The sequence below is a fragment of the Cricetulus griseus genome, chromosome 3, assembly GCF_003668045.3.
Source record: "Cricetulus griseus strain 17A/GY chromosome 3, alternate assembly CriGri-PICRH-1.0, whole genome shotgun sequence".
NCBI lineage: Eukaryota > Metazoa > Chordata > Mammalia > Rodentia > Cricetidae > Cricetulus > Cricetulus griseus.
Window position 1 is genome coordinate 248,539,986 of NC_048596.1, and position 13,448 is coordinate 248,553,433.

General features: G+C 39.7%; 1 protein-coding gene across 1 annotated transcript in view; it reads right to left on the reverse strand.

The window, feature by feature from the left end:
- LOC100753747 (prolactin-3D1) overlaps positions 1–10,242 on the reverse strand; it is a 36,170-nt gene extending 25,928 nt beyond the window's left edge. The window contains exon 1 of the mRNA XM_027409246.1: positions 10,200–10,242. Coding sequence (XP_027265047.1) covers positions 10,200–10,242 — 43 coding nt within the window. The remainder of the gene's footprint in view (positions 1–10,199) is intronic.
- Between the last annotated feature and the right edge of the window lie 3,206 nt (positions 10,243–13,448).

Sequence of the window (13,448 nt, forward strand, 5' to 3'; positions counted from 1 at the left end):
TCTGTGCAAGTACATTAAGTATAGATGATTCGAAAATAAGATAGACCTCAATACAGGAAATGGAACCAAGAAAACACATCACAGAATTTACACTAAAAATCCTTCATGATTTGAATGTGAGGATTGTAATTATATTACTGTACCTAAGATAAATGATAATTGGGTGTTTATTGGGGAACCATTACACAGAAAAATACAAAGAACCACTGGAGGATTTCCCTGTTCTTCCTACCCAATCAGCTGACTCTCCAGAAAGAGAGAACACAAAGAAAGGCCACGCCTCAAGTTCCTCTCTTTCCACTTCCAGTCCTACTGAAGCCACACACAAAGGGGTGTAGCCACCATTACAGGCCCACAGATCAGATGCCCACAATGATTTCTTTTTAATCGTGTTTCTTTTTCATTTTGTGTTCTTGACTCATTACAGCCTTTAACTGCCATTAGACTTTCACAAAGAATCTAATTATTATTTTAAATAACATATTTTAAATAATATAGTAAAGTAACTATTTTTTAATACTTATATGTTGATTAATAGATACATACTAATTCGGGTTTTGTCTTTTAATTTCTCCTTATTAAGTCATTTTTAAAATGCTAGACTTGTTAACTAATTTTGTCAACAGTGGCACAATTCCATTCAGTATTGATAAATATATTCAATTATACCTTTATTCAGTGTTAATAGAATTATCTAATTTAACAACATTTAGTTAAAGGAAACATTACTTTTGAGCAAGAAAATAAGGAGTTTTGACTCAAATTCCAGAGTAAAATAAGCTTTAAAGCATTTACTCCTTTGTAATTTGAAGGACTTCACTTCAAAACATAAATATTGAGGAGGGAGAGAATAGACAGGAACAGTGAGAAAAGAAATGGTTCAGGGGCTAGACACATGGAAGAAAACAATCTGTTATTTCAGATCTAATGAGGAAAGAGTAGGTAAAATAGCCATGTTATTGCTTCTTTTCAGATTTATTTAACACTCATTTTTAAAATTACACATTTATTAAGGGCTTTAATATTCTGCTCATGGATTCATTTATTTTAATGAATAAATGAATTCATTTTCTATTTTAACATGACAGACATTAGAATTACTCAGAGACCAAGATCTCCTGGTCAAGACTTTCAACAGCTGCCACACTTTTTCACTCAACACCCCAGACAGAAAAGATTGGGATTCTCACTGATACTAGTAGTAAAAGCAACACTGTACAGATGAAGATCTTCATCTGCTGATGCTGACAGATGGACTGCTCTGCTAGAGGCAACTACAGAGAGTGAAGTAGACTGAGGAATAATGCAGTTAATAACTGATGTGTAGTCCATAAAGTTAGGATAACTTGTAATAGCTAAATGCCAACCAACAGCAAGCCAGAGCGTTCTGTCTTGTCTGTCCCTTAAAAACCTCTCCCACATCACTCTGACTTCATGCCTGGCAGGCATGGTCAAGCACACCTGAAGCCAGTCCTTAGGAGGCATGGTTATGGTGTCTCCCTACAGAAGAAAGCACATTCATGAATGACATGATTATTACCTTTTTTATTAGTTCAAATTAGGAACAAGCTTGTATCACATGTCAATCCCTTCTCCCTCTCCCTCCCCTCACCCTCACCCCTCCTACCCCACCCTGACCTACCCCCCACCCCATCCACCATCCACTCCCCAGGCAGGGTAGGGCCCTCAATTGGGGCTCTGCAAAGTCCACCACATCATCCTGGGCTGGGCCTAGGGCCTTCCCCATGTGTCCAGGGCAAGAGAGCATCCCTTCACTTGGGATGGGCTCTCAAAGTATCCTCTTACACCTGGGAAAAATACTAATCCACTGCCAGTGGCCTTACATTTTGTTTTTTGTATCTCCTAAAACCTAACCATCTTAGACAAGTGTAATATTGTGAACAACCTAATTTTTATGAAGAATCTGACAGAAAATAATTTGGGCCACATGCCACTGATATTGTTGACAGTTATCTTTTTGAATCAGGCCATTTGAGCACCTACTGAATCCCAACAAAGCTTTGGTTTCTCATGAACAAGCAATGCAATAATATAGGCAAGATCCAATGGCGATTCAACTGGCGATACAATTTCAGAAGGAAAATATGATAAGAGCAACACAATGTTTCATTAGGAAAAAAAAGTAGATACTATTTCAAATAATGTATTCTTTTTTGAATTCTTTAATTACTACTAATATTTACATGTCCATCCCCCATTCTCTTGCCCTCCCATCCTCCCATGTTCCCCACCAACTCCCCCAACCCATCCCCAACTCCTCCCCAAGGATAGTGAGGCCTCCACTGGGGACCTTCAAAGTCCATCATATCATTTGCTGGAGGGCCTAGGCCCTCCTTGCTGTATCTGGGCTGCAATAGTATCCCCCAAGGGAATGGGCTCCCAAAGTCCATTTGTGCTCTAGGGATAAAGACTGGCTCCACTGTTAGAGGGACCATAGTCTTGGCCTCCTAACTGGCACCCACCTTCAGAGGGCTTGGTTTGGTCCAATGTTGTTTCCCCAGGTTTATGACTAGGGTCTCCATGCTCTCATTAGGTCAGGTCCACTGTTTCTGTGGGTTTCTCCAGCCCCATCTTGGTGCCTTTGCTCATCCCTTCTCCCTCTGCACAATTGGATTCCAATAGTATGGTTCAGTGCTTAGCTGTGGGTCCCTATTTCTGCTTCCAACAGCTACTGGATGAAGGCTCTAGGAATGGTAACCAAGGTGGGCAACAATCTCATTATAGGGGAATGGCATCAATAGCATTTTCTCTACCACTGCCTGGATTCTTCGTTAGAGTCATCCCTGTGGATCCCCTAACATTTTCCCTGTGCCGAACCTCTCTCTAAACCTGTACTGTCTCTCTCTATCAATGTATCTTCTTTCTTGCCCTCCTCTATTCCTCCCGTCTCAGTCCTCTTTTTACCCTCCCCCTCTGCTTCTTCCCTTCCCACCTCCTTCCTCTCCCTCTGCCCCCAGGCTCCCACTTTGGTCTGGAGTTCTTATCCCAATCATCTTCTTCGAGGGACTATGCAATCTTCTCTTGGGATCCTCCTTGTTTCCTAGCTCCTCTGGCAGTGTGGGTTGTAGACTGGTAATTCTTTGCTCTATGTCTAAAAATCAAAAATGAAAGAGTACATACCATGTTTATCTTGTTGTGATTGGGTTACCTCACTCAGGATGGTTTCTTCTAGTTCCATCCATTTGCTTGCGAATTTCAAGATTTCATTGTTTTCCCACTGAGTCGTACCCCATTGTTTGAATGTACCACATTTTCTCTATCTATTCTTCAGTTGAGGGACATCTAGGTTGCTTCTAGGTTCTGGCTATTACAAATAATGCTTCTATGAGCATAGTTGAACATATGTCCTTATTGTATGAGTGTGCAATCTTTGGCTATATGCCCAACAGAGTAATTGCTGGATCTTGAGGTAGACTGATTCCCATTTTCCTGAGAAACTTCCATACTGATTTCCAAAGTGGTTGTACATTTTTGCACTCCCAGCAGCAATGGAGGATAGTTCCTCTTTCTCCACATCCTCACCAGCATAGATTGTCATTGGTATTATTGTTTTTAGCCATTCTGACAGGAGTAAGATGGATCTCAGAGTGATTTTGAGTTGCATTTCCCTGATGCCTAAGGATGTTTAGCACTTTCTCAAGTGTCTTTCAGCCATTTCATATTCCTCTGTTGAGAATTCTCTATTTAGTTCTGCATTCCAACTTTTAATTCCATTGTTTGGTGTTTTGATGGCTAGCTTCTTGAGTTCATTGTATATTTTGGTCCTCTGTCAGATGTGGGGTTGGTGAATCACTTCCCCCATTCTGTGGGCTGCTATTTTGTCTTGCTGACTATCTTCTTTGCCTTACAGAAGCTTCCCAGTGTCAGGAAGTCCCATTTATTAATTGTGGATCTCAATGTTTGTGCTACTGGTGTTATGTTCAGAAAGCAGCCTCCTGCACCAATTTGTTTGCGAGTACACCCTACCTTCTCTTCTAGGAGATTCAGTGTGGCTGAATTTATGTTGAGGTCTTTGATCCCTTTGGACTTAAGTTTTGTGCATGGAAATAGATAGGAATCTAACTGCAATCTTCTACATGTCTGAATCCAGTTATGCCAACATCATTTGTTGAAGATGCTTTCTTTTCCCCATTGTATAACTTTAGCCTCTTTGTCAAAAATCAGGTGTTCATATGTATGTGGGTTAATATCATTGTTTTCAATTGAATTCCATTGGTCAACCTGTCTATTTTTTGTGCCAATACCAACCTTTTTTTCAGGACTATGGCTCTATAATACAGCTTGAAGTCAGGAATGGTGATGTCTCTGGAAGTTCCTTTATTGTACAGGGTTGTTTTGGCTATCCTGGGTTTTTGTTTTTCCATATGAAGTTGAGTATTGTTCTTTCAAGGTCTGTGATGAACTGTGCTGGGATTTTGATGGGGATTGCATTGAATCTATAGATGACATCCACATTAAGGGGTTTGGATCAGTACCGTGCTGGCCTCCCAGACAGCAGTCTGGGGTCCATGTGCTCCCCCTTGTTCGGGCCAGCTGTTTCTATGGGTTTCAACAGCCTGGTTCAGACCCCTTTGATCTTTATTCCTCCTTCTTTGCAACTGGGTTCCAGAGTTCAGTTCAGTGTATATCTGTGGGTGCCTGCCTCTGCTTCCATCAGCCACTGGAAGAGAGATCTCAGGGGAGATCAAAGCAGGGCTCAGATAATGTATTTTTTAGCAAACTATATGTGAATTTCTTGAAATTCAGTTTTACAACATTCTCATCTACAAAAATATATTCAATATCCACATAAAGTTACAAATGTGCATTTTAGTTATGCTTTTCTATTTAAACACAAAATGTAATGTACCCTGATCAGCTAAATTTATGCAAATATGATTGCTTCCTTATTGTGCATAGCTTGAAGACTTTCTGAAAATGATACTCAGCATATTACATGCCTGGAACAACCCTCTACATCACTTACTAAAGGAACTCAATGCTATGCCAGGAGCCCCAATGACATTCTATTGAGAGTTGAAGATATTCATGTCAAAAACATAGATCTTCATGAGTGCATCATGAGAGTAGCCAGCAAGGTGAGCACTCTTCTTTCTCTCTGACTTTTCTCCTTGAATGATGCAACATTCTGTTGAGAATGATAGCATTTGAAATACTTTGCTCTGCAGAGACAGAGTTTATGCACAAAGTCTTATCTTTAGCTTGGCCACTGTAGAAATAGCTCTTCCTCACAGTCATTGGGAAAGCACCTTTTCTGCAAAGTGAGCTATTCCCAACTATCATAGTGCTACCCTCCCTGGACTCTGTGCATCTTAAACAAGAACACTGATTCAACCAGCCCCTCCATTCTGCCTTGGATAAACACAAGTATCAATTGTTTGGCCCTCTATGTAACTTTTCACAAAATACTATGCTTTACCTAGAATCAATTTCATCTGAGAAATTTTATATTTGAATCTTACCTGTAGTTTTTAGATTACCAGTAAGATATATGGTATCCAGGCTTAGCCATGTAAAAGTCCATGCTTCTGACTGAGGATATATATTGTTGGCATTATCTTAAGCATACTCTAATACTTAGAAGGGAAAGGACAATCAAGTACAAACAGTAACAATGTGACTTTAATTTTTTCATTAGGTTCATCCTGGAATTGAAGAAAATGGAGAGTACACTGCTTGGTCAGAGCTTGTATTCTACAATCAGTGGATGAAAAATTTCTTTGTTTTTGCTTTTTATAAATTGTCCTACAGCCTGTATGTTGACACAGATAAAGTTAACACTTATCTGACTTTTGAGGTGTGTGCATGTTCATGGTGACATCTGCTACAACTTAGAGGCCTGGAATGCTCTTTAATGATCCAGTCTAATGATTGTTTTGAATTTGTGCTTGAGTGTAACTTTTCTCCATAAAAGCATAATAGTGCTTTACATTGTCAATGTGTAATGTGACAATTATTAACACCTTCCATTTATTTAGTACCAAACACATCAATAACAGGGACTTTCTCTTAACAGAAAAAATAGATGTTTGATTAGATGTTTGATTGGCAAGTGATGCAGTTGGCTTCTTCCTACTTCCATTCAGCATAAACCTCAAAAATTTACATTGATGACTTAGAAAATCATATAAAAGCAAGACACATTTTATTTAACAACAATATTGTTCCTAAAATCATGTCAGAGGTAATAGTACTAGTGATTTTCATGGTTTCTAAGCATTATTTGAACATAGGATCCATGTTGATGAGGGAAACCAGGAAGCCTATGTAGAAATCAAAATTCCAAACACCAGCAACACATGGAAGGCTGACTATACAAAGTGAGTATCCAATGTTTTACTAATAGCATTTCATTCCCACCCTTATAAATTCTTAGTCTCTACCCTGCAGTTGTACATATAATAGAATTTGAGTTTGCTTTGTAATTAATAACATGACATGAAGAGGAAAGGTGCCATTTTGTAACCTCCTTGGGGTGGAGAACTGTGTCAGGTTCTCCTTATACTCATCTACCATGACAGACAATGAAAACATTTCATGGAACAGTAACTTTCAAAAGACATCCAATAGTAAGAAATAAAATTGGTGTAATCCTTAAAAATGAAATAGAAGTGTATGTGAGAATTTTTCAATTATGCTGGAATTCCATAATAATCTTCTACCAATTCAATCATTTCCTTATTAAACTTATTGGTAATGAACACCTTCTTTGGTTTAAGATATTTCTCACTCTCTGTTTTGGTGTGAACGTGAGGTAAATTCACAGGCATATGTGTTTGACTCCTTGAGCCTCAGCTGTTTCACTGTGTTGGAAGTATGTGGAAACTTTGGACATAGGATTTGATGGAAGGAAATGGATCATGGGGAAGTGGGAAATAGCCGGAGAAGGGTATCACCAGCGGACAAGCCTTGAGGCTTACAATGAATCCCTTCTCTCTCTCTCTCTCTCTCTCTCTCTCTCTCTCTCTCTCTCTCTCTCTCTCTCTCTCTCTCTCCCTCTCACTGTCTCTGTCTCTGTCTCTGTCTCTCCTTCCCAATCTACCCAAATGAGATGCTTCATGTTTTTACTGCCACAGCTGCTCCTATCCCCACTTCCCCTATCCAAATGGACCTTATCTTCAAACTAAGAGCCAAAATAAACATTTCCTCCCTTGAATTCCTTTTCTCGAGTATTTGTTCACAACAATAAAACTGAAAGTAACTGAATAAAAAAAAATTATCTTAAGTTGTAGATGAACTTTTAAAATCAAAGAATGAGATCACCACTAAAAGTAGAGTAATTGGGACTCCCTTCTTCTATTTTGAAGCCTCCCTCCCTGCAATGTGGCTTCTTGTCTCTCATGTTTTTGTCTCTATAAAAGTTTACATGGCTTCTTCCCTTCTTCTATCAATTCCCTTCCTCCAGGCTGAGTGAGATTTTGCAGCTTGTATGTCCTGAAAGTTTATGTTAAACTATATTAATCTTTGCTCCTTATATTAATCTTTGCTCTTACACACACACACACACACACACACACACACACACACACACACACACACATATATATATATATATAATATATATATATATATATATATATACACCCACACAGATTCCAGAGTGGTTGCACCCATTTTCAATCCTAGAAAGATTTATTGTGGTTCACTTTCCCACATATTATTACAAGAATTCTGTTGTTATCTTGATCTTAGCCTTTTTGACAGGTTGTTTTTTTTTTTTCAATCCCAGTTCCTTCTACCTCCCCTACTCCCCTCCCCACCAACTAACACCTTACCTATCACATACCCTTTCTGCTCCCCAGGGAAGGTGAGGCCTTCCATAGGGGGTCTTTAGTGTCATATCCTGTGGGATAAGGCCTAGGCCCTCCCCCATGTGTCTAGGCTCAGGGAGTATCTCTCTATGTGGAATGGGCTCCCAAATTCCATTCCCATGCTAGGGTTAAGTACTGATCCACTACAAGAGGCCCCATAGATTTCTGAGGTCTCCTCACTGAGCCCCCTGTTCCTGGTGTCTGGATTAGTCGCATGCTGGTTTCCCAGCTATAAGTCTTGGAACCAAGATTTCCCCTTTGTTCATGTCAGCCTTTTCTGCGGGTTTCACCAGCCTGGTCTGGACCCCTTTGCTCTTCACTCGTCCTTCTCTGCATCTGGATTCCAGTTCAGTTCAGTGATTAGTTGTGGGTGTCTGCTTCCACTTCCACCAGCTGCTGGGTGAAGGCTATAGGATGGCATATAAATCAGCCATCAATCTCATTATCAAGGGCAGGCATTTGAGGCAGTTTCTCCACTGTTGCCTTGGTTGTTAGTTGGTGTTATCTTGTAGATCTCGGGCCATTTCCCAGTGCCTGATTTCTCTTTAAACTTATAATGGCTCCCTCTATTATGGTATCTCTTATCTTGCTCTCCTCTATTCTTCCCCCAACTCAAACTTCCTGCTCCCTCGTGTCCTCCTTGCTAAACTGGTTTAAATCTTTTGAGATATTTCTTACCTTTTCCAAAAGTCTCGTCTTTTGAGAGTTTTTTTTTTTTATCAGATACATATCTCTGTTTTTTTGTCTTTTTATTTTAAATTAGAAACAAGCTTCTTTTACATGTCAATCCCAATTCTCTCTCCCTCAACTCTTCCCCTGCCCAACCACTAGCCCATATCCCATCCCTTTCTGCTCCCCAGGCCTTCCATGGGAGATATTCAAAGTCTGTCATATCATTTGGAGCAAGGCCTAGACCTGAGTATGCTTTTTGAGTTCTTTATGTATAATAGAGAGAAATCCTCTGTGAGATGTATGACTGCAAATTTTCTCTCCCACTCTCTATAGTTCCTCTTCACTCAACTGGTAATTTATTTCCTTTCCTATAAAGAAACTTTTTAGATTATGAACTCATACTCATCAGTTGCTTATTAGGTTTAATTCTGGTCAAATGGAATACCATTCAGAAAGCCCTTTCCTTTGCCTATGTCTAGAAGAGTTCAATTTCTGTTTTAGTGTGGAAGTTTTGGTATTCCAAGTATAAAATTGTGATACTTGATACACCTGGATTCATTTTCTATTCAGGGTTATGGAAAAGTATCAAATTATATTTCTCTACATTTGAACATCAATTATCCCAGATCTATTTGTTGAAGATGCTGTCTTTTCTTCACATATTTTTCTTTTTAGGCATCTTTATCAAATATCAAACAGATGTAGTTATACATGGTCATCTTTGGGATCTTCTCTCAATTCCTTTAACTCACTTGCCTATCCTTTTGCCAATATAATGTTAGTCTAAATATGGCTCTGAATCATATCTTTAAATTTCAGATGGTAATCACTTCACCATTGTTCTTTTGCTCAGAATTGTTTTGCTACCCAGGAACTTTTTTTTCCATATGAACTTTTGAATCTTTCCTTTTTCTATGCAGAATGAGGTGGAGTTATTGATTGCAATTGTAATGGATCTGTAAACTGATTTTGGTAGAATGATCATGTTTACAATATTAATATTGCCAGTATGGGAGTATGAGATGTATTTTCATATTTAAGTACTATACTGAAAAGAAATTGTCACAGTGGACAGATTGGTCTTATTCCTGATTTTAATAGAATGGTTTTAAAATTTGTCTCTGTGATGATGTTAGTTTGGATTTGTTATACATATCATTTAACGTTGGTGGTATGTGAAAGGTTCAGGCATTATGCTGGCCTGCCCCTGTTACCTGGTGGAATCCACTCAGGCAATACCCTGGTCAGCCCAAGGTTCCATGGGAAAGAAGTCTGCATGCAGGTGCAGAGGACCCCTTTAAAAGATAGGCCCCTGCCCCTTTACTCTCTCTCTCTCTCTCTCTCTCTCTCTCTCTCTCTCTCTCTCTCTCTCCCTCTCTCCCTCTCCCCCTGTCTCTCTCTCTCTCTCTGTTTCCCCGCTCTGTCTCTCTATGGCCTTGCCCACGGGAAATACATTTTTACGGGATCTTTCAGTTACTGGCAGCTAGTAGGTAAATGAGCAGAGTTCTGCCTCCAGTAGGAACTTTCTTTCACCTGGGAATGTCCCTCATTGTTCTGATTGTTCTATTTCTGACTGTTTCTTCTTGGTTGGCAATGTCTGCTTGAGACGCTCTAAGAGTTTTTTGTTTGTTTGCTGGTTTTCATTTTGTTTGTTTGCTGGTTTGAAACTTTTCTGGCAATTGAAAATGTGCTTACGGGGGTCGCCATCGGCCACGTGTGCTAACCTGGGGGCCGCCATCTTGGTCATAACCACGTGACCTAGCTTAGGCCTACCCACTCAGTTCAGTGACTTCCACGGGCAAGCACTGCCACCTGACATCTTGCTTTTTATTTCTTTCACTTGTTGGGTGCATTTCCTAAAGGTCAGGCATGGGATCCCGCTCCAGGAGCGGTGCTTTTTTGCTTTTTTCAGTTCGGACTGCTGGGTCCTTTTTCGGTTTCGGGACAGCTGTGTTCCCTTCGGGGCCAGGCCCCTGGCAACTCCCATGGGCAGACGTGAATCCGTAGAGGAGCTTTTTGCCGGTTCTCCACTTGCCTCACCCATGGGAAATGCATAGAGGAACCTTTCTGGTTTCATCCAACAAGCAGGTAAACAGACAAAGGCGGCTTATGGTTGCCGCTGTTTTGGTCATGTGACCTACCTATAGGCACACACAGCTTACCTGTCTACCAGATTTTTGATTTCTGCCAGATCTTTTTGCTTTTTATTTTATTTTTTTGTCTGTGATTTCTTCTTTCACTGGCTCTGTTGTTCATGGCTTGTTTACTAAATACTGTGCCTTTCCAGGGCCCTCTGTTTCAATCTACTCTCTCCCTTTAAATCTCCTGTCCATTTGCTACAATGTACGGATCAGAGATTACATTCCGGTTCCCCCTTTACTGTTATCCAGTCCTGCTTGTCTTTGTACCTGTAATTTAATTTTATACTTATCTAGCTCTATATATTTAAATTAAACTATACTAAGTCTCATATTTCTAAATTGCTATATATCTTTAAATGATGGTAAACATTTAAGGTCATAAAGGTATAATTTAACTATACTTAAAATATAAGCCAAGTCTATACAACTTAAATTTAACTCATGTATCTTTAAATGATGATGAAAGTTTACAATCATATAGGTCTATTTCAAACTAACAAAATATTTATACCACTCAGTCTATCCTGTAAGCCGTTTACAAAGGTACAGCTTTTATTACAAAAAGGGATTTTTCTCTAACTAAAGACAAACTTAACTGCTAAGATACTAAGCAGACAGCCCTCAAATGCTCAGAGATCTAGAGAATATGGCATTTAAAATGTTTTGTTAGAAAGCTTTTTATAACAGAGAGATAAGCCAGCTGCTGGCCCCACCCCATTTCCTCCGAGAAGACTGATGGACATTGAAGAAACTTCATCTCGAGTCAGTGACAACGCTGGTCACTGAGCAACCCTGCCCTTCACCTCAACTACTACAAAGTATTCCAGACCATGGACAAGAGGACAATGGAATCGACTTTCCCGACGTTGCTTGGGCCAACGGTAGGCGACTCTTCCCAAAGTCTCTAATCCACAGGTCACAAGTTATCAGCAAGAAGGCAGGTGTCCTGCAGCCCTCTACTATGGATGGAGGACCTTGGGGATGGCTGTCCATGCAGCCTGCTGGCAAGTCTCTGTTATTCTTTAATCATTGATTCAGGTAAAATCTTATCCTTCTCAAGAACTCTGATGCTTTTGACGACTGACAGTCTTGCCAGCTTAAAGCAAAACAGATTCCAGTAACAGGTATTTTAGGGTTTATCTATATAAAGATAGGAAAGTCTAAGATGTATAAAAGTCTGAGAATGTAGTTACCAAGGCCTGAGGATAAAAAGGCTTAAATGATGATAAAATGAGTTGAGAGATTAAAAAGAATGAAATATGTTCTGGATTTCTCTATTTCTCATGCTACTGTTCATAGTAAAGTTCAACAATATCACTATAGGATCATAACTACAAGGTCAAGATTAAGATGCTTTTCATTGTCCTAAAAAAATCTGTCTGTTTTAAAATGATAATGCTTTTAGCCAAGTTGCTTCTAACATAAATATGCCTCTAATATGTCTAATACTTATGTTTCCACAAACTCTAAGGATTCTTGTAAGTTCCAGGGAGCCAAATCAGATCCAAACAGGTCAGGTTCACTCCAGGTAATATTCAATCTTTCCCTGGTCCCAAATTCCCTTCACTCATCTTGGGACACCTCGGGAACCCCTCCCTCATCTTACAATCTTCCCCTCAAGTGACAGGACCTAAGAAAAAATTTTTTTCTAAACTCAACCTTGTCTTCTGCTCTGTCAACATCTTGCCAGGTCTAAGAGGCGCCAGGGAGTTCCATACAGCCTGGACTACAATGAAACAACCAGCTTCCCCAGGACGTGGCAGCACCCCAACCTTCTCGGGTCCCCCAAAGATGGTCAACGCCCCCCACGTCAGCAGGAAGCAGTCTTAAGAATTCGACGCCCTTATTCCTTAACCTGCCATGTCTAAACACCCCACCTTTTTTTAATAATAAGTAGAGGTGGGAATGAAAGGTTCAGGCATTATGCTGGCCTGCCCCTGTTACCTGGTGGAATCCACTCAGGCAATACCCTGGTCAGCCCAAGGTTCCATGGGAAAGAAGTCTGCATGCAGGTGCAGAGGACCCCTTTAAAAGATAGGCCCCTGCCCCTTTACTCTCTCTCTCTCTCTCGCTCTCTCTCTCTCTCTCTCTCTCTCTCTGTCTGTCTCCTGTCTCTCTGTTTCCCCGCTCTGTCTCTCTATGGCGACCGGCCATGGCGGTCAGCCATTACCCTGTTCCTCTTCTTAGTCTCCCCATTCTACCGCGCCTTATAATAAACTTATAGTCTTATCAGTATTTCTCTTTTCTTCTTTTTAAACAAAACAATAACAGTATGTTCCCCTAAGTTCTACTTCCTTTAGGACTTTTATTGTGAATACATGTTAGAATTGTCAAAGGATTTTCTTCATCTATTGTTGTGATCATGTGATTTTTTTATATTCAAGCCCATTCTTACATTTTTTTTTTTTTACATTTATTGACTTACAATTCTGTACCTCTGTTGCAAGGACAGCTTGATTATGGTAGATTATCTTTTTGTTATATGCTTGTGTGTTCCTTCCTTCACTCTTTATCATGTTTGTTTATATTTTAATAATTGAAGAAGTTTTTCTCTAGATATTCTTTGAAAGTCTGGTAGAATTCCATCCTGAATTCAACCAACCAGCTTTGCTTTCTACTATTATTCACAAGACATTGTTAGTGTTTCTCATTTTTTAGGTGTCATTAGAAGTTGTTGATCTTGGTTTAACTTTTTTGATTTAGGTGAATTTAAAAGTACATGAATTTCTTTAAGGTTTTCTAGTTTCGTGAGGTATGGATCTTTTCAATATTTTTGAATTTTCTTGGTGTCTGTTGTAATATT